Source organism: Pararge aegeria, chromosome 22, assembly GCF_905163445.1.
Source record: "Pararge aegeria chromosome 22, ilParAegt1.1, whole genome shotgun sequence".
Lineage (NCBI taxonomy): Eukaryota > Metazoa > Arthropoda > Insecta > Lepidoptera > Nymphalidae > Pararge > Pararge aegeria.
Genome location: NC_053201.1, coordinates 9011276 through 9033743, shown reverse-complemented (window position 1 = coordinate 9033743; position 22468 = coordinate 9011276). Strand labels below are relative to the sequence as shown.

At 35.3% G+C, this 22468-nt stretch overlaps 1 protein-coding gene across 1 annotated transcript; it reads right to left on the bottom strand.

Moving 5' to 3' along the window:
- Positions 1 to 10126: 10126 nt before the first annotated feature.
- LOC120633976 lies at positions 10127 to 11023 on the bottom strand. The gene has a single exon (XM_039904412.1). The coding sequence runs from the start codon at positions 11021 to 11023 to the stop codon at positions 10127 to 10129; it is 897 nt and encodes a 298-aa protein (XP_039760346.1).
- Between the last annotated feature and the right edge of the window lie 11445 nt (positions 11024 to 22468).

Below are 22468 nucleotides of genomic sequence, written 5' to 3'. Positions count from 1 at the left end.
AACATTATGTAGAACTCTCAGGCATGCAGGTTTCTTCCTTCACCGTTAAAGAAAGTGATATTTTAATTACTTAAAACGCATATAACTTAGTAAAGTAGAGGTTCGAGCCGGGATTCGAACTCGGCCCTCCGAAAGTGAAGTCAAGCTCGATCCACTGCGCTATCACCGCTCTCACACAGACAACGCGGCCAATTAAATAGCTCCATTCTTTTTCCGTCAGCGGCTAAAAAGAAATGTGTGTGGAAATCTTTTGTATTTTCTTTATACAAAAAGCAACGTATCAGGTTATTGTCTTTATGCATGAAACGTGGCGAGCGCAAACAATTATATTTTCCGTGGAAGAAATACGAGCTACTTTTGTGGAAGCGTTATTTTAATTGCACCTTTGACTGTCCTGCACGAGGCGGATTCTATTAAAACACTGCGGAAAGAAATGTAGTTTATGCAAAAGAATTATTTTACGGAGATTTATTTACATGTTAGTTCCGTACGCTGCAGTTTATGATGCTGAAAATTCTTTGTTATTTCGGTACGTACGTGATTCAAATTAATGTTTTACAACAACTAGTGTACGAATGAATGAATGAATATACTTTAATTGCACGTCACAAAAAGTACATTAAAAAAAAAATAACAAAACAACGTATACAATTCGGCGGCCTTATCGCTTAATAGCGATTTCTTCCAGGCAATGGCGAAAAAAACAAATTCAGAAAATAGGTAGTGGTGCATATTTCTATTTTTTTATTTGAAACCAACAATACTAAATAGTTAATAAATTGCTTGTCTTAAAACTAATAGCAGGTTTCCGCCGATAAGTTGTATATAAACAAGGGTACCTGGTAGAACAGCAAACTATAACTAAAAATCATTTACCCATAAAAAAAAATTGTCATTAATTACATAAATTTTTATAACTAGCTGTTGCCCGCGACTTCGTCTGCGTTTGATTTTGTTTTTTGATGTGGCATTCAATTTAGTTATAGTTCTAAAAAAAATTAAAGTATTCAGTATCGCTAAGCCTAATGAGGGGTTAGCTGCTGTCCGCTGAGGAGTTCTGTCCTCTATCTCCAACCACATTCAGATCTACACAAAGTTTGGGCAAAATTAAACACATATTATAACCTCTATACTTAGTACAAAAATAATTATTTAAAATCGGTTATAATTTGTAGTTATAGTGTAAAATCGTCAAACACTTTCATACCCTCTCCCAAAGGAACCGAGCTTACCGTCGGGATAAAAAATATCCTATATTACTTCTAACACTTCCCAGAATATGTGTACAAACTTGCATGAGGATCGGTTAAGTAGTTTTTGAGTGAAAGCGTACCAAAAAACTTACATTGACATTTATAATATTAAGTAGGGACAAATACAAAACAATACTTGTAAAATGAGAGTCATAAAAACACAAGGATGTAAAAAATATAAGTATATATGCAATGAAGGATATCAAATATTATGTAGGTACCGGCAAGGATTATTTCTGCCGCCAAGCCGCATTGCTGTAGTTGCCGGTGTAATAAAAGGCATATGAACCTAAAACCAACACCTCCGGTTGATTGTCGCAAAGCGGCACTTTGTTAAATCTGTTCTTTGTATGCATGAAGTGAAATCATTAAAAAAAAAAAATTTGGAAAATCCAAAAGTGCACGCCTCATAATCTCATTTTTTTCACAATAAAATTGAATTTTTTTTAACTGAAACTTTCAATGCTCATTACAAATTTTTTTTTCATATTAATTATTATTCATTTTTTGTAAACAAGACACGGGAATGTCATAATGATTGCACATTGAAAGTTACAATTAATATTAGCTAGAATAATTACATGGAAATTTAACGACAGTGAATTGAACGCTCATATTAACTAAGAAATTATGTCGTGTGTTACTTTAGATAATTAAAAAAAAATTATTCCGACACGATCATTTTTTCGACCAATTTTGATGCCACATACACCCGTCCATACACGGACGTCCAAAAAAGATTATGTTTAATGTTATTATTTACTATGTTAAACATAAAAATTGTTATTGAAATGTATTTTATGTGCCTGACAAATTATTTGACTTGATATTAGTGTACTCAAAATAACCTGTAAGTGCAATATAAATAACAAAAAATCAATTTCAGTTTCGAGAAAACTGCTTTTTTTGAAATGTCGAGAGTAGAGCACAACCTCAACGCTTCGCTTATGAGGCGTGCAAAAGACGTTACAAGCAGATACCTATCGTCTATAAACAAAGCGGTGATAACCCAGTGGGTAGCACTTTGACTCCCAGCACGCACCTCTAATGTTTCTAAGTTGTTTCTAAGTTATGTGCTTTTTAAGCAATTTAAATATGACTTGCTTCAACGCTAAAGGAAAACATCGTGAGTAAACCTGCATGCCTGAGAGTTCTTCATTATGTTCTCAAAGGTGTGTGGAGTCCACCAATCCGCGCAGAGCCAACGTGGTGGACTAAGGCTTTATCATAACAACCCTGTTATGTGTGTTTAAAGTAATTTAAATATTACTTGCTTCAACGGTGAAGGAAAACATCGTGAGTAAACCTGCATGCCTTAGATGCCATGCATTCTTCATTATGTTCTCAAAGGTGTGTGGAGTCCACTAATCCGCACAGGGCCAGAGTGACGGACTAAGGCTTTAAGCCCTTCTCATTTTGGAAGGAGACGCAGGCCTTATGTGGGCCGGTAATGGATTAATGTGATGATGATAAACAAAGCGACACTTTGCAGGGCGTGAAAGGAACACTTTCTGTAAAGTAACGCCCTGTTCAATCAACCCGAGGCGTAGGTGTTAAGACTCATGTAAATGTAATCACACCGGCAACCACGCCCTTCAGACCGGAACACAGCAATACGGTTGCAGAAGTAAGGTGGTAGTTTTTCCCCGGACAAGCTGTGTCTCAAAATGATGATGACAGCAGCATCATCATATCAATCGATAGACGTCCACTGCTGGACATAGGTATTTTGTAGGGAGTTCCAAATTCCACGGGTCTGTGCCGCTTGGATCCAGCGGCTACCTGCGACGCGCTTAATGTCGTCTGGCCACCTCGTTTGGGGTCGCTGCGCTGTCGCTGCGCTTACCAGTTCGGGGCTGCCATTCCAGCACCTCGTCATTTCCAGCACTCCATCCTTTCTCCTATGTGCCCGCCCATTGCAACTACAGCTTCGCGACTTGTTGACCTATGTTGGTAACTCTGGTTCTTTTACGAATCTCCACATTAGTGATGTTCTTTAGAATCGTTTTGATTTTAAACCGGATGAAACGGAAAAAACGACAGTTAAGAGACACAAATACAAAAATGTGTAGGATGAAGCCGGCAAAGAATGAGACAGAAATATACATACTATTTTATCTATTTTTTTCCTATTTAAGTTACCAAGGAAACCGAATAATATCTAGATAAAGAAACAAACACATAAATGTATAGGACCGAGTGAGATAGAAAACATAATACATTTTTTTTACCTATTCTAGTTACCATGGAAACTAAATAATAAACCTTACATATTTTATCCTAATAGTTCTGATACTCAACATCCACCTCAATCTCTCGTAAGCTACTTTTCAGAAGTTGCACTTCCGCCGTTTGTGAATAAATTTCACAGGATTTTTATTTGATCATTTTTTATTTGATCGCGTAGAGATACTCCGAGCATTGCTCTCTCCATCGCCCGCTGAGTGACTCTGAGACTTTTTATGAGGCCCATAGAATGCTGTACTACTACTTAATATATATTTGGATGACTTTTGTATAAAGGAAACTGTGAAGCCTTCGTGACATATTTAATTAGGGTTTCGTTATAATTCGGAGCTTTAGACGCCACAAAACTGCCTTCAGGCACATCTTCGCGAATTAATTACATAAGTAAAAACAGGATTTTCGTAATTTACCAGTGTCCGTTACATTTTAACTTAAATAGAATATTATTTTGAAAATGTATAAACCTACTTTTCAATAGACTTGATCGTAGCACATCGCTTTTAAGCTGATAATCCAATATTTCCCACGCGGGTTTTTTAGTTTATATGAAAATGAAATTTTTATATTCGAATTTTACCTCATTATAAGTTTAAAGAGTATGCATGTAGAGAAAGAGTAATACAATTTTTTATATCATCAATGAGTTTTATATGCGACTAAACATCAATAAATATTACCTCCGTAATTATGATGAATAAAAATGTAATTTTAACTAATAAATAAAAAAAAACAAAATTATTCACCAACTTAGATCCCACTAATTCAAATATTTACGGTGACTTTTTTACTTTCGTACAACAGTGACCCGGTTAACCTGTCTGATTAAAAAAGATTAACAACAATAATAAAAATATTAAGAGTGTAAAATTATTAGTTTGGTGTTTAAGAAGCATCCTACATCCGGCGCCAGCGGGGCGATGCGGTGGCCGAAAAAATTCAATAAATAACGATCGTTTCATATAGCAAAAAAAAAAAAACAAATGGGTACTTAATTTGATCCGTTGCTTCCCAATTCCTGACTGCAGAATTGTTTAATATTAATTATTTTGAATATTGCTTACAGTTGCTGTAAATCGGATGTCAGACAATAAAAAAACATTATGTATTAGGATACACTATGAAATGTACTTAAAAATGCACTTAATGATGGTTCCAAATAATTCCATATTAGTCCACTGCTCGACTAAAGATCTCAGGATTTGCCCTTAATTCCAGCAGACGGTTTAGTTTTCGCATTTGATGGTAGAAGTAACACAGAAATTGAAATAGAAATAGAAAAGAAATAGAAAATATTTATTAGAGGACGCTGCGGCCCATTCTCAGTTTTATTGCCTTAATCGCTTCGTACGACATCCGCAGGAAGCGTTAAGTAATTATAAAACCAGACAGAGTATCAACAGTTTTGAAATTACGATCTAGATTAATTGATTTACCTTACTTTTGAATCGCTACATCGCATCGTTTAGGTACAGCTCAGGTAAAATAGTAAGAGCACGTAGACGAAGAGTTTGAAAATTCGATGTTTAACTCGGTTTCGTTATTTATATTCTATTATTATATTATATTATATTCTATTATTTCGAAGTTGTGATATAATCGCATAGAAAATAGCAAGAGTTGTTTAAATTTCTTATGACTACTTGTTACTGCATTCATTTAACTGGCTCTGAAGCCGCGGCGGAAATTAAATGTAAACCAACGGCGACGTTTTCCATTTATTACTAACTTTTCTTTTAAATAGATCGGGTAAGTCATTTAACGGCATTATTATATGAAAAGAACAAACAAAACAAGTAGTTTCTCTTTAATAAGTATATTTCTAAAATCTTCTCACAGTTTACTTTTTATTTTTATTTCACTAGCTTTAAACATCCCTATGGTTCATACCAATATTTTAAAGAGTTATATTTTGTGAGTTTGTGATCTTTTGTATATTATTAAGACGTTTGTTGATTAATCCTTTTTTTACGCTCAATGAACGAACTTCTATGCAGGAGGCAAAAAATAGTCGGATTAAAAACAGTAGAACAATCATCGGTTTGGGAATTACGATTCCACACACACACAGAAACGTAAAACTTATAAAACCCCGTCGTTTTTGCGTTGGGGGATAAAAATGATATATATATATTTTTTTATATATTACGACAATGTACACATCGCCCTCTAGCCCCAAAGTAAGCGTAGCTTGTGTTATGGGTACTCAGTAGACTGTTGAATATTTTTATGAATAATATACATAAATTCATGCTCATCACACAAACATTTTCCAGTTGTGGGAATCGAACCCACGGCCTTGGACTCAGAAAGCAGGGTCGCTGCAAACTGCGCTAATCGGCCGTCATCCTTAGAACGGTGGTGGTCACCTTATCGGTCTTCGGTGAGTCATATCTATTTTGAATTTTTTACTATTTAAAATATTTTAGTCTTTAGAATTTCTCGTCGCTGTGTGGTCGCGTCGTCGGTGTGAAAGAAAAAAAGTCATCGTGTATGTGCATGACTTTCTCAAAGATTAATTTGCCAGCTTATAAAAAATATTACCTAAGATTACGATAAAGCTTTCTAGAAGTCTAGATACAAAATTATGTAGTGGGAAATATAATTTTTCCCGTTCCGTTTTGTTACATAAAAGCGAATCTCAGAACTGTGACACTTTTAATTGGGGTTTCGTTATAATTCGACGCTGTAGCTCCGAAGTTACCGCGCGTCTATACTAATTAATTAGGTAAGCCTTTGATATTGCCAGAAAATATATTGTAAAATATAAGAAGTTATTCGCAGTGACAAAATAAATAAATAAATAAATAATAAATCTTTATTTGGAACAGTTACAATGGCACTTAAAATACTAGCAAGGGTGGCACTGCAATAGTAAAAACTGTGCTGCATGTACCACCGCCCACCTCCGAGTTATAGTACAGCAATTATACAAATGTTCCGTTAGATTTAGTGTGTGTGTGTGTGTGTGTGTGTGTGTGTGTGTGTGTGGGCGTGTGTGTGTGTGTGTGTGGGTGGGTGTGTGTGCGTGTGCGTGTATATTATAGATACTCGTACGTACTACAGGGTGTCATAGATTTGATAGAATGAACTCTTCCGTTTGATCATAGCTCATTTGCAGTAGCCATGTAGTAATTTTCGTTTTAGCTAGATATTTAGTCATAGGATAGATATTTAATTTTTTATTGATCTTGTTATATATATAGGGAGCTAAGAATGAATGTTGGTGTTTAAAGAAGGATGTTCGAGGCTTGTAAATGATACGACAAACAATGTCGCTTCTGCGTTTGTTAGCGGGGAATGTGGGGTCAAATGTAAGGGATGAATGGATCTTGAGGGTAATGGACAACAAGAATAGTTGACGTACTGTAAGGACTTTATAGGATTCATACAGTAGGTGAGTTGGAAAACGGTAGGATTTATGACCCATGACTTTAAGAACCGATCGCTGGGCCCGTTCAAGATGAATTATATGCGTTTTTCCGATTCCTCCCCACACAGATATGCAGTATGAGAGGATGGATTGGCAAAGGGCAAAATAGATTGTTTTCAACAATTCCGGTTTAATTATGTTCCTTAATTTCTTAAAAACCCATACTAGTTTTCTAACGCGTCCAACCAGGTGAAGTACTTGTGGAATCCACGATAACTTTTCATCAAGTATGATTCCCAAGTACTTGATACTTTCTACGCGGTCAATTTGTGGGCAGGTGCAGGTGACAGACTGAGTGTTATCACAATTATGAACTTTAAGAGTATTTTGAGGTAAGGTTATCCTCGGTGAAATGGAAAATGCTATATATTTGGTTTTGTTTACATTAAGCGTTAATAAATTTAATTTTAACCAATCAGTTACATTCTGAAGGCCTACTTGAGCTACCGAGTATACCTCGTCCCAACTATCTCCCTGAAATACGATGGCTGTGTCATCTGCGAATGAAAAGATGTTACCGTTCCTGAGGCTAATTTGACATAGTTCATTTACGTAGATCAAGAAGAGAGTCGGACCAAGGATACTACCTTGGGGCACTCCATAAAGTATAGAGCAGTCATCACTAAAGTTGTTATCAATTTGAACCTTTTGTACTCTGCCGGTCAAGTAACTATTAAAAAGATTTGATGATGTGCCACGAATGCCAATCGAGTATAATTTCTGTAAAAGGGAGGGTACAGAAACGGTGTCAAAAGCCTTGGCTAGATCAATAAATATAGATAGGCATTTTTGTTTACGATCAAGATTATTAGAGACAAGATTGACAAGTTTAATAACAGCATCTTCTGTTGACCTGCCAGCCCTAAAGCCAAACTGGTTGTTTGATATTAATTGGTAATTGATTAAGTATTCATTTAGTCTTGTATGTATAAGTTTTTCAAGAATTTTGGAGAGGGCTGGCAGAACCGAAATTGGGCGATAATTACTCACAACATTTTTGTCCCCGCCCTTGAATATCGGATGAATAATCGCTCTTTTTAGTGCCTTAGGAAAAATGCCCTTTTCGAAGCAAAGATTGAAAATGTATGTTAATATTGGAACAATCCTGTGTCTTATCCTTTTTAAAAGTGATGAAGGAATATTGTCCCAACCCGTGGCACAATCGTTTTTAAGATTTTGTATTATTGTTTCAATTTCTGATTCGTCTGTGGGTAACAAAACAAATGAATTAACACATATGGAATTGTTGGGAACGATAGGCATAGTATTACGACCCTGGAGAGAAGATATAATATTCTCAACTGAGTGTTTGCCAACATTCGCGAAGTAGGAATTAACTGTATTCAAAGAGTCAATAGGGGTTCCTTCTTTTGTTAAAAGCTGACTTGAATTGTGTTTTTTATTAGAAATATCAGCTATTCTTTTGATAGACTGCCAAGTCTTGGCCGAGTTACCACTACCTTTTTGTATCTCCGACTGTTCGTAAAGTGCCTTGAGCTTTTTTGTCAGTCTGTTACAAAAGTTTCTATACCTTTTATATGTTGTATTAAGAACTTCATTATTTGGAGTTTTGCGGGCTTTACGGTGGAGCTTATCACGATTACGTATGCATCTTACTAAACCAGGGGTTATCCATGGTTTGAGTGGTCGATATTTACCACTTAATGTGACCTGAACAGTATGTACTTGAATTTTTTGTGAAATAGTATTAATAAAATTGTTAACTAAAGTGTCAGGATCTTGTGATCCCTGATTGACCGAAAAGTCTATATTTTCTAAATCCGCCGCCACCATGTCCCAATTTGTTTTAGTTTGAGAGCGTACAGTTTTTGATTTTGGACGTCCTGTTTCCATACAAAGTAATGTAGGGAGGTGATCAGTAATGTGCGTATCAAGAATAAAAATAGGGGGATACGATGTTGATTTCAATAAGACATGGTCAAGGCAATTTAACTCTCGAGTAGGATGAGTATGACCAGGTAAAAAACCTAGTTCTGAAGTTAAGTTTAGGTAACGAGAGGCATTATTGTTTAAGATATTTGAAAGTTTTATGTCAATATTAATGTCTCCGGTTATAACAGTGTTTTTAATATGCTTCAAAGTTAAACATGTTTGTTCTAGTGAGTTCAAAAAGCTATCAATATTGTAGAATGATGGGGATCTGTAAATTGCAATTATAGCTAAGTCACATTTATTTTTTATCACTAAGCAGTTCGCTCCTTCAAATAATGGCTCGATGACGTCATAATTTAAGTTTTCACGTAAATAAACAACAACCCCGTCGTTCTGGTTACGGTTATTTGAGGTGAAGTGAATCGAGTAATTACGGAGTTGTGGAGGTGTTTTGTTTTGATTAAGCCAGCACTCGGATAGAATAATAATGTCGCAGTCAAATTTTAGCCTTTGGTGTAAAGTCTCAAATTGAAGAAAGTTTTTGTAAATACTCCGTATGTTTAAGCTTATGATTTTTAGGTAATGGTTTTTCTGTTTTATTATAGACAGACATTTTTCGGGTTCACATTTGAAATATGGTGTTGCAACGTTAAATGTTTCTATCTCTGATATTAGATTATTAATATTCGCGCCAGTTATAATTGTGAATGGGTGCAATTGTAGTTAAGGATGTGTGATTTGAGTGTAAAAATGTATTATATTGTAACTGCCTGTATGTACCTGCCTGTATAATAGTAGTCCATTTTAAGATATAAATCTTTAGTAAAAATAAGATGAACAAATCGCTAAGGATATTAAGTTTGACAATATTACCACTTATTGTCATGAAATAAATTTTAGCACGTGTACTTGTGCTATACATATATATTGAGATATATTTGTAAGTTGAGTCGGTGAATGCTGGTAGTGATATACAATGCATTTTTATATTTGTAATGTATAAGAGGTAGTGTGTTAGTAATTTGAGAATGAAAAGTGTGTAAAAACAGTAACATAAACCGATGTGTGTGTGTATATTTATTACAATGTTTAGCAAAAAAAGTAGGTATCTATAACTAATGTAAAACAAGTACAAAAAAGATAACTTAAGAAAAAATAACAAAGTTTGACGGTAGTGTAATAAAATGTTTCGAATAACAAATATAGTAAGTGAACCAATGAGTTTTAATCTATGAGCGAAGTATAGAGTGGCATATCGTATTATATTTGGAGTCCCCGTGTTAAATGATAATAGCTTGTGTAGTCAATCAGCAGTTTCGAGTTGCTTAATTTGCTCTTCACTTTTGATCTGAATAAGCGGGGAGCCCTCTGCTTTGCGCATAAATACTTTTCCATTGTTCGTCCAACAAAATTTGTACTTATTTGACTTAGTGAGCTGCCTGCCTAAGTAATAAAGCCTTTTTGCAGTGCTTGTCAAATGTTCTGCGATATAAGCCGGTCGTGAAGTATGTTCAGTTTTGCCAGTGATATGAAACGAGTTAAGTTTACTGTTGGGATTCCGCTGGTTATATAGTCTAGCCGCTCTGAGAATTTCCTCCTTTGTATAGTGGTTTGCAAGCTCCACGATAATTGTAGGGTTCGGGTTTTTGTTTGCTTGAAGACGATAAACGTCGCGTATATCCGTACTATTAATGCTTACTGAAAGCGCCTTAGTCAAATTAAGTAGGTAATCACGTAAAAGAGTCTTCGATTCATTATCACAACGTGGAACATTACGGATCTCGAAGTAAGAGTTTTTTGAGTTTCTGGTAAGGTCCTCAATTTTTTCTTCAAGAATGCGTATATTGCCGCGATTAATAGAACACTCCTTTTCTAACGTAGTTATTTTTATTGACATGTCCTCATACTGGGCCGAGACAAATTCGAGAGACTTTTCAATCTCTTGATTCGAAAGTTGAATTTCGTTAAGGGACTTTTCTATATCAGCGAACTTCATATTTATAACTGATTTTAAACTGTCCAGGGCTTGCATAAATTCATTTTTAAAAGCCAGAAATTCGTTGCCATTGTTACTTGAGTTTGTACGCGGACGTTTAGGTCTTGATGACGCCAGGGGCCGGTCTCTGTCTACAGTAACATCGGTCTCTGAGCTACATTTGTTGTCCGGTGTCAAACGATTTATTACGTTCGTCGGGTTCATTGCGTAAGAGAGATAGAATTTACCTTCACAAAGCGGGCGGTGTAGGTATTAGTGACGGCCCGCAACGCAAAACACGACCGCTCGGCGTCGCAGCTCGGACGGAAGGGAAAAGATGTTATTCTTGACCATATTTCTAAATAACTGACTAGCCACTGTACACGATAAAGTAATTTTTTCTCGACAGAAAAAAATGTGAAAGCTACCTCCATACCATATCAAAATTGCAGTAATTTTTGGCTTCGTTTAATTTTATTTAAGTCGTCAAACTACAAATTTGGAAAAATGTGAAATTCGAAAAATTTCAAGTAGAGACCACTTAGAATTTTAGGGATCATTTAGCCTGCAACGTTCTGAAATAGAATTAGGTAACATAACGTTCTTAAGCAGTACTTATGCAGTAGTAAAATGTGAACGCAATAATTGATTGCTTCTTTAAATAATGCCGCGTGTACCACGATCATACAAAACTGTCTATTGCAGAATAAGTACTCAAATCAGAAGCGGCGACATGATGGTTTTTATATCTGTTGCAGCTATAACGACAGATAATAAAACAGAATAAAATAAATATTAAAAGGGGGCTTCCATAAAACGGATAGAGATTGTACCGAAACCTTCGTGCGCAAATCCGCCTCGCACTTGGCCGGTTTTATAAGCTACACAGCCCATACGCCCCGTTTTCAGAATGGAGAACTTATTTTGCGCTCACTATACATCCGCCGGCGTAATAAATTAAATTGTTTCACCTTGCGATGTGCACTCTTTCATCATCACAACTGCCAGTATATTAAATCAAAGTGCTTCAAAGCCGCGAGAACCAAAAGTTAAATGGCAAAATTTACTTTTCCTGTAAAAATAAACATTATTTTATGATATTAGATTAAAATATAACAATAGCAATTTATAAGCCAAGACTCGAGAATTCTATGAGATTATCGTAAAATAGCATTGTTTAACATCACTATTTCCATTTTTAAGTTAGTACAAAGAAGATGCAAGAATAGCCCAATTCAAGTTTCCTTGGAAAATAAAAATTACCTAAGATATTAATAGATATTATTATATTTATTATTTATTATTATATATATAATATATTTTTCTTATAGATCTAATTTATTGGCTCTTTAATAAAGTATACTGTGAAAATTAATCTCAAAAGATTACATTTTCAAGGATAAAATAACGTTACTATTTTCTTAGCGTTTGTGGTAATATTGAATAATTTGGCAACAGTTTCGAAGATAGAAGATAATACACAGGTTTCAGCTCGACGGTACGTGGGTTAAGTTAAGACATGCGTTTTGATATAAACATAAGAGTATATAATAATAAAAGGTGAGATCTGATCCCCATTTGCTTCGGTTTGAAAGAATTTGAGTCCTGTTTTTTATTTCCTTTTGAGCAAAGCCAAAGTCCAAGTCAAAGTTACAAATGTCTTTACACAAGTAGGCCCATAAAATTCTTCAATGGACTATGCTTTAATAAATGCGCTGTTTAGACGTATGCATTATTAGATCCTAAATTTATCTTGGGAATTTAGTTATAAACTTCAGTGATTTCTGTATCCTTCGCAGAATTTACATAATCGTCAACGTGAACAGTTGACTTTTGGAACTGAGAATTTTTAATTAAAATCCGATACTTTCAAAGTATTCAGGTACTTTTTACAGTGACTTTTTAGTTTGAATGTGACTGAACTGACACTGACATTAAACAAAATGTCATTTTCATTCGCATATCCAAAGGGGCGTATTAAACATGTCACAGCATTAGTACACCTCTAAATAGAACATTAAGTTATCCCTCTGATGGGAAAGTTTCCAAAGAGGCAAACTAGAAGCTAAACCGTTCCTTAAGTCTTCCCGTTAACTTCGCAATACTCGCTGAGGACTTGAGGTAAAAGCTACAATCTCATTTACTGAGATTAAGTTTGCCGAGATTAAAAATATTTAACTGCTGTTGCGTATTTCGCTTTCTTGTACCGTTCTATTTAATATCATAGCGTCAAATGTTTTTTTCCCCAAAAATTAGAAGATTCAAGTACACATTATAACAACTCCGGTTTTTGATTTTTCTGTAACTTAAAGGTACCTTTTACCCCACTTTTAAACATTCAATATAGTATTATTAATATTAATAATGTAGGTTTTTAACAATCAAATGTTTTTTTTTATAAATTAAATTAATCGGTTATCTAAATCTATTACTAAATACCTTAAAATGGGCCTTCGCCTTTCTCATTAAACCACTTTCAGACAGCAGAGTGAAAGCTGTCACTAGCGCCCTAAAATTTTATTAAACTGGTTAAGTAGTTGCGTTTTCATTCAGAATATATTGGGGTGCACCTAGTACTAAACTCTTTGTTTTCATTAAACGTACATGCGTCCCTATAAGACTTAAGTAACGTTTGTGCAAACGTGAGTAAATTTCATACAAATTTCACTACTTCTATTGTTGCAGTTTGAATAAAAATTCTACGTTATAACAAAAATTTGAATACCCAATTTCAAAATGTTTCGACGTCTATTGTTCCAGAACCTTTGTCCGAGTCCGTTAAAGACCGCTGAGCGTAAAGCCATTGTAATAGTGACTGCAATTGATCCGGGAGTTGGGAGGAAGCCGGGAAATACAATATTGACACTCCCAAGGCAGCCTTGCACCTCGTATTCTTTGAGGTGATTTTTTAATGTAACATTTTTTTCTGTTCAAGTTCTTGCTGTTCTTGCAACTTTCCAAAGGGCATCGAAAGGTGAGAAGGAAATGAAAATTTTGGGCTGGTCATTACTTAGGGACTTGTGGTATATCTAGAAATAAAATATTTTAGACTAAGTGGCTCTGACTCTACCGTTTTGTGTTGTAATACAACTTTTGTGGAGGGATGAATGACAGTCGTTATACAACAGACTTAGAATATAATAGATTAGAAAAACTTTATTGCAACACAACACAATAGGAAAAACACAAGGAAAACAGTAATAGTACTTATGGTACAAAAGCGGTCTTATCACTAAAAGTGATTTTTCAAAGGTAACCTGAGCGTGCGAAGCTGATAAAAAGTGGAAAGTGGATGGTGCATAAAGTATGTTACAAAAAATAAAATAAACTTACTTGAACATACTACATTTACATAAAAACTACAAAAATACCTAAGGTTAAGAGTTAGGTTAGTAGTAGCAGATTTTTTTGTGACAGAGCTCGCCCGGGGAAGTCCTACCGTAGACCGCATATTTTGCCACATTGTTGCAATGCTGTGTGCCGGTCAGAAGGGTGTGGTTGCCAGTGTAATTACTAAGGCTTAACACCTACGCCTCAGGTTGATTGTCACACGGCGGCACGTTGCAGGGGGTGTTGCTCTGTGTATAGGCGTTGATTTTTCACTTATCTATTTATAAAAAAAAAACGATCCTTGAAATGTGAGGTCATACTCGGATAAACATCCGTGTACGCACGTATATCAATCGACACGTTCTTTTAAATGACGAACAGGGTGAGGAAGAGAACCGAACTGAAAAAAACAGTCTCGGTTCACTTCCTACTCATTCGTGTACGCACCCTGTTCGTCATTTAAAAGAACGTGTCGATTGATGTTTATCCGAGTATGACCTCACATTGCAGGGATCGTTTTTTTTTTTTAAAAACAGTCTCGGTTCGCTTCCTACTCATTCGTGTACGCACCCTGTTCGTCATTTAAAAGAACGTGTCGATTGATGTTTATACGAGCGTACATTTTGCGTTCCAATATAAACTGTAGTTAAAGATAATGGAAACCAGACCGAATGTCGATCAAACGACGTATCGCCGACATATGGCGTATTCCATTCCCATTATTTCATTAGCTCTGGCTCACGTGGCAAAGCTAATGCAAACACTTACGTACCTATCTATCACAAACAATAAACATCTCAACTCTGATCCCATTACATTAAATTATAGCGGATAATGTAAACGTTGGTACAAGTGTATGCAAATCGTGACATATTCAAATCCAGAGCTTTCCGTGTTGCTTTTTCCTTGCGAAACTTTGCGAATGATAAAAACAAAATCGTTTGTGCCACGTACCTACTCATATGAGTTTTTTTTCCGAGTGAGTAAGATATCCATCCTCGTGCCACGGACACACGTAAAGTCATCTACTGGCACACTACTGGCATGGGTGTCTCAGAATGAGGTGGGTTTAGGCCACCATGGTGGCCAAGTGTTGATTGGTAGACTTCACATGCCTTGAAAAACATAATGGAGTAATCTCAGCCGTGAAAATTGCCTCACGATGTTTTTCCTTCACCGTTAAAGTGATACTTATTTGTATAAATTAAAAAAGCAGAAACTGAAAAGATAGAGGTGCGTGTGAAGGATCAATCCCGAAATGAAATCTGACCCGGATAGGGAAGCCGAATCCTCAATCGCTATCACCGCGTCTACTGGGCTCTTTTCAATTATCAAGAATGTCAATAATAATAATCGTTAGCTTAAGATTGCTAGTCCACACTGCGTGGTGGGTTTACTGCACTGAAACCATCTCTAGCCACTTTTCAACTATTAATTTAGTCTGTTTTTACTGGCTGGTTTACTTATTTAATTTGATTTAATGTTACCAGAATCAAAAACTCATCATTTGTTACGATAATTGACGGGTCTGCGAACCGTTAAAAGTTTATTGCTTATCTACTTCGGACTTGAATGATAAGTTGTCTACTGATTTGTTTAGCCTGTTAAACGAGGGACTTTTTACTACTTATTTATTGCAGTAATAAGGTTGTTATTATCCCTATCCCTACTGATATTATAAATGTGACTGTAAGCTTGTTTGTTACGCTTTCACGCAAAAACTACTTAACCGATCCTCATGAAACTTTGTACACATATTCTTGGAAGTGACAAGTAATGTAGGATACTTCAAACCCGACATTAAGCTTGGTTCCTTAGGGAGGGGGAATGAAAGTGTTCGACAAATTATAGCCGATTCAAATAATTATTTTTGTACTATAGAGGTTGTAATATGAGTTTAATTTTTCCCAATCTTTGTGTAGATCTGATGAATGTGGTTGGAAATGAAGGACAGAACTCCTCAGAGGAAAGCTGCAAACCCCTCATTTAAGGCTTAGCGATGCTGAATATCTACTTTTTTTTTTTAGAACTACAAATAAATTGAATACCACATCAAAAAAAAAATTAAAACGCAGACGAAGTCGCGGGCAACAGCTATTAAATTATAAGTTACAAATTACATGTTTCAGTTTTTTTGCATTAAAATAAACAAGTAAAGGTGAGCTCACTTGGACCCTCGGTGAGGTGAGGCAAATTCAACCGCGGCATTTATAACTATTTAATGCCATTTTAGTCCATTTCTGTCTACACAGCAAATTCTATATTCCCAGAGCACGTCCAGTGCTCTTCGTTTGTTGAAATACGAGCGGAATTAAGATCCACGTGCTTTTCGAAATGAGGATGGACATTTTAATATTTAATCCGTACGCTAAGTCCACTAAACTGTTCAGTGTTAGCTGTATAATGAATCGGTGATCAAGTTATGTATTCCTGGTACTGAAATGTTATATAGAAAATGTTATATAGGTAGCTCTTTGTATTCGTAACCAGTTAGTTATCTTCCCATAGACCAAGGTATATAACAATTTTAGAATATAATAATATCATAGTTATGTTATTATATTTTAATCATATTGTGTTTGAATCCTGCCTCAATGTTAGGCCATTTCTATGTGCAGGTAACAAAAACTGAATTCACAGACCACAGTGTACTACGTTTGTAGAAATATGAGCGGAAATGCAATTCACATGCTTTCAGAATTAGTGTGGACGGTTTAATAATTAAACCAAGCGTTGAATCCGCTACAGTAATACAATGAGTCGGTGGTCAAATTATGTATTCTTGGTACTGGTTAAACCATTATTTACAAAATTTAATAACCGTTATAACAATCAAAGCTCGTTGTTTTCCTACACAGATTTTTCAATAGACCAAAGAGCGTGGAGAACAATTGGTTGTTTTTTCGGTCGCCATAGCTAAAAAGGTTGATGGTTTGAATCCTGTCTAAATTAAAGTAATTTATATGTGCAAGTAACAAGTACTGCATTTACAGTGTTTTTCATTTGTTAAAAATACGACCAGATTTGCGATTAACGTACTTTTTAACCGACTTCAAAAAGAAGGAAGTTCTCAATTTGTCGAAATCTCTTTTTTTTTATGCATATTACCCGATTACTCGAAGACGCCTGAACTGATTTGAGAAATTATTTTTTTGTTTTAAAGGGAACACTTTCTAGGTGGTCCCATTTTATCGAAATCGGTTGAGCTGTTATTAAGAAAATCAACAATATATTACTTGCTCTGCATGAGCAAATTCTTTATTCAGAATAAGTGTGGACGTTTTAACAGTTAAGCCAAGCACTGACTCCGCTACACAATTTCGTGTTGGTTACATAATGAGTCAGTATACAAGTTATGTAGTCCTAGTATTATTTGAGCAGAAGTGCCATGTAGAAAATTTTAAATACCTTGAGCTATCCAAAAAATTAAAAGAAACGACTCTCCGAGTATTACCTCAATATACGAGTTTATTAACACTTTGGAATAAAGTGAGCATTTTTTTTAATTAAAAATAACTACTAAAAATTGGGGTGGCGTGGTGTTGGAAAAGTGACCCCATTGTAGGTGGTCATTAAATAAATCTCTTGTAGACATTGTAAGTACGGGTCACAATTATTCGTTAATGTGCCAAAACCCGTAAAGGATACCTTTTTATATAACTACTAGCTGTTGCCCGCGACTTCCTCTGCGTTTGATTTTGTTTTTTGATGTGGCATTCAATTTAGTTTTAAATCTAAAAAAAGTTAAAGTATTCAGTATCACTAAGCCTTAAATGAGGGGTTTGCTGCTGTCCGCTGAGGAGTTCTGTCCTCTATCTCAAACCAAACACTTACGTACCTATCTAAAAATTAAACACATATTATAACCTCTTTAGTACAGAAATAATTATTTAAATCGGTTATAATTTGTCGGAGTTATGGTGTAAAATTGTCAAACACTTTCATCCCTTCTCCTAAAGGAAAAGCTTAATGTCGGGATAATAACTTACTTCTAACACTTCCAAGAATATGTGTACAAAGTTTCATGAGAATCGGTTTAGTAGTTTTTGCGTGAAAGCGTAACAAACAAACTTACATAGACATTTATAATATTAGTAGGGATAGGGATACCCTTCAACGATGATGATATTTCGCAAATGTTACTATAAAATAAACGGTGGAATCCATTATAAAATATATAAACTAAAACACTTTAATATTCTTTTCACAAAAAGAACTTGGAAGTGTAATTATGATCATTTCGCAAAAAGCACGCGATAAAGGCTTCTCCGTCGGGCGACCGTTATTATCAGTTGACATATTCTTTAAACTTTTTTGTCGCTTTGCTTTCAACGTTGACGCAGCGGCTAAGTAAAGTTCAGGCAGAAATCTGTCAGAAAAAACTTAACATTTGACCTGTTATCTAAGGAAATAAATCGAGTACAACCGCTGTAGTCTTATTATGTACCTTCTTTGTTTTGAGTCAAACGATTAGCAGCCTTTCAGTTAAGTTAAACACGTCGCAGCTGAATGAATAAAATGCGATTTACCTTATTTAACTGCTCTTCACATTTCAACCCAGTTTAAATGTTTTTATTACTTCAATGAATGTTTTGTATAGATAAGAATGCATATATAAGGAAGGCAAATATTGAGCGACCTATCAACGGGAAACCAGATAATTACTAACGATAAATGCGGAGGTTACGATGGAAATAGCTTTAAAAAAAATATGTTTTTCAAATGCGGAACAAGAATCGCTAGTGATAATAATGTACTAAGTAAATATTAACGTTTAACCTACAGTAAATGCTTGCTACAATATGGACTCTCTGTCATGACAAAAAAATAGGTAAAATTCTAAATTTAACATATAATTACTCTGCTTTTCGACGTTGAACTCGAAGACGATCTGAGGGTAATATAGAATAACACGTCTAAGCAAAAACTCTTCACTGAATATTGGGTAATCGACGCTCTACAGAGGGTTATTATTTCTAATATCATATCATCAAGTAAGTGCTGGATTATATTTACAATAATACGTAACCGTAAGTTACATAATAGGTTCGATTTAGATATATGACGCACGTTATATTTCTAAACGCACTTTATACTCGTTCACAGTGATTGTTATAAGTAAAAAGAGGTATCCAGATCCTTAACTTTTTGTCCATAATATGTTGTCCTTTTTTTTCAATAAAATATTTCATCTGGCAGAAAGAAGAAGAAGTTAACGATAAGAATTGAAACTTCATTAGATCTGTATACTGAGATATAGCTTTATAACTTTTAACTCTTATTTATTACTTTGTAATAATTACAATTAAACATCATTGCGTGCTGTATATATATATACCATTAAGGTAGTATATATATCATTAAGGTATTACAGACTGAAAAGATTTTTTGTTTGTTTGATTGCGACCAATAGACTCCGAAACTACTGGACCGATTTTAACCATTTTTTTACCAACAGAAAGCTTTTTTCAGATAAATTAGAGATCCTTAAGAATATCGCAATCATCATCATCATCATATCAACCCATTACCGGTCCACTACGGGGCACCGGTCTCCTCCCACAACGAGAAGGGGTTAAGCCCGTAGTCCACCACGCTGGCCCAGTGCGGATTAGTGGACTCAGCACACCTTTGAGAACATTATGGAGGACTCTCAGGAATTCAGGTTTCCTCACGATGTTTCGCTACACCGTCGAAGCAAGTGAAATATCGCAATAATGCAGCCTAAAGCAGTAAAATTTTGCTTATAAAATTCGTAATTTGGCGTGCGCTGAGATTGACTATCGATAAGCTTATGTTTAAAGCTACATGATTAAAGTATGTATGTGTATTGATGGACAATGCGGCGGCACTTTAAATAAAAATAAATAAATATACTACGACAATACACACATCGCCATCTAGGCCCAAAGTAAGCGTAGCTTGTGTTATACCCATAACTAACTAAGATGATTGATGAATAATTATATGAATAATATACGTATAATAAGTAATATATAGATAAACACCCAGACACTGAAAACATTCATGTTCATCACACAAACATTGTCCAGTTGTGGAAATCGAACCCACGGCCTTGGCTTAGAAAGCAGGGTCGCTGTCCACTGCGCCAATCAGCCATCAATTTGTAGGAAGAGTGTCTTGCCTGCCCTCCGAAGTGTTGCTCTGTTTATAGACGATGATTTTCCATTTACCATCTACTTGATCCAGCAATTATTAATATTAAAAAAATTATGTTTTTCGCCAGGACAACTTTTTGTAAAAAGAAATATTTTTTTAAAATCGTCGGGCTATCAGAAAGATGAAATTTTATAGCCCGTTTACGAGCCGCTATAAATCCTTCCGGGCGCGATCCTACTCGCATTTTGGCTGGTTTTAAATTTTAACTCCGTGACGATTTTTACAAATTTTTTTCCATAGACGATAAAAGTTCAACAAATTGAAGGTTTTTCTTAAAGCTATGAAGGAACACACATTCTAAGAACTTGTTTTTTTTTACAGGCGTTGGTAGAGTATACACTAAAATTACATATAAATGTCATTTTACCAGTGCTCAAACGATATTCATACCTATGTAACTTTATATAAAATCGTACGTCAGAACGGCCAGAACGGTCTGGAACATATTAACATTGTAGCAGCGCATTTATATATACAAATATAAGCTACATGTTATAAAAACTTAGTTAAATCACAAGAAAGCGCACATTGAAGAATTTTCGTCAATGCTTTCAAATCGAAGCACTATATCTACGCTAAATAAGTAGGTAGATATAGTTTTTTGACGACCTCCCTGGCAGAGACCGCTGTGATTTAAAGTTGGAGGTCCCGGGATCGATTCCCAACCGGGACAATTTGGGAACTAATAATTTCTGAATTTTTTGTCGTCTGGTCCGGTGGAAGGGTTCGGCTGTTGCTAGTTAGCACCCTGCCGACAAAGACGTGCCTAACGTGCTAAGCGATTTAGCGTTACGGCACCATGTCTCGTAGAAACCGATTAGGGGTAGGGGTTAAATATAACTGCCATACTCCTAGTTTACCCCTCTACTATTTAATCCTGCATCATCACTCAACACTAGGTGTGATTGCAGTCAAGGGCTAACTTGTAGGGGAACAAACAAAAAAAAAAAACCTTCGTACAATTTTTTTTTATAACTGGTTTTTCAAAATACGACATTTACTTGTACGTTCAAAACTATACCCAGGATCGCGTGAACTTAAAATAATTCCGATATTCTTTCTGTATCCGGTACACAAAATACTAAAATGTTGTTAGTAGGAGTGGTTTTAGCAGTTTAAATTAACTATCTATTGCTTTAAGCGGCGAAGGAGAACGTCGTGAGGAAACCTCATGCCTACCAAGCATGCCGTAGAGTTCTCTATGATGTTCTCAACGGTGTGTGAAGTCTACCTTTCCAATACGCACTTTTCCAGCGTGGTAGACTACGGCCTCAATCCTTCTCACTATGAGAGGAGACCCGTGCCCTATTTTTGGTGGGTGATGGGTTGTTGATGATGATGAATGTTTTAAAAATTATTTTAGTTGAGATAGTTGATAACGAATGTCAAGGAGGGCAACCAGTACATGTAAAAAAACCAATTTTTTTCTTTGGCAAACACACATTCTTCTAGGTTTAGGTTTAAAGACATTTATTCCCATAAAAAGACCTAAGTCACTTACATAGGAAACTTAGTTTTCTATAATAAATTAATACACTTCGCCATTAGACTAAACTAAATTCAATTTTACTATTATCTACTCATTCAATGTATTCGTCTTTAAATTTATTGGTATTACTTAATATATAAGAAGCTAATTTAGTTTTGAATACATTGAATGAGTTTACATTTTTTATAAGTATAGGTATTTTATTATAAAATTTTATTATAAATTCTACTGTTCGAAATACCAGATCATTTCTACCGCGTACTTGCAAATTATGGAACAACCCACTTGCTCGTTTGCCCGCTATTAATATATAAAAAAAAAAACAAATAATCGCTGACGCACATGAAAGTATCAGAGAAATTCTAATTTATCGCACCCCCTAACAATGCTTCACAAAATGTGTGGTTTGACAACTATATGGGCAGATGAAATATGACAGATGGCAGGCGTCTCTCAAATATTTTATAAGGCCACTCGCAAACAACGCTTATGCTCTTTGGGTGCTTTATTATGCAGGAATGAATTTGGAACAACAATTTTTGTGAAACAATAGCGAACGTACTGGATGGCGCAACGAAATTGCTCCACCAAAGCTCTACATATATTTTATTCCATTTCTACTGTTCTTAACAAATTCTGTTTATATTGTTGCTTCGCGTTCACGTAATTCG

Excerpts from the sequence above, each read along its gene's own strand:
- LOC120633976 (XM_039904412.1), bottom strand. The coding sequence starts at position 11,023 with ATGAACCCGACGAACGTAATAAATCGTTTGACACCGGACAACAAATGT.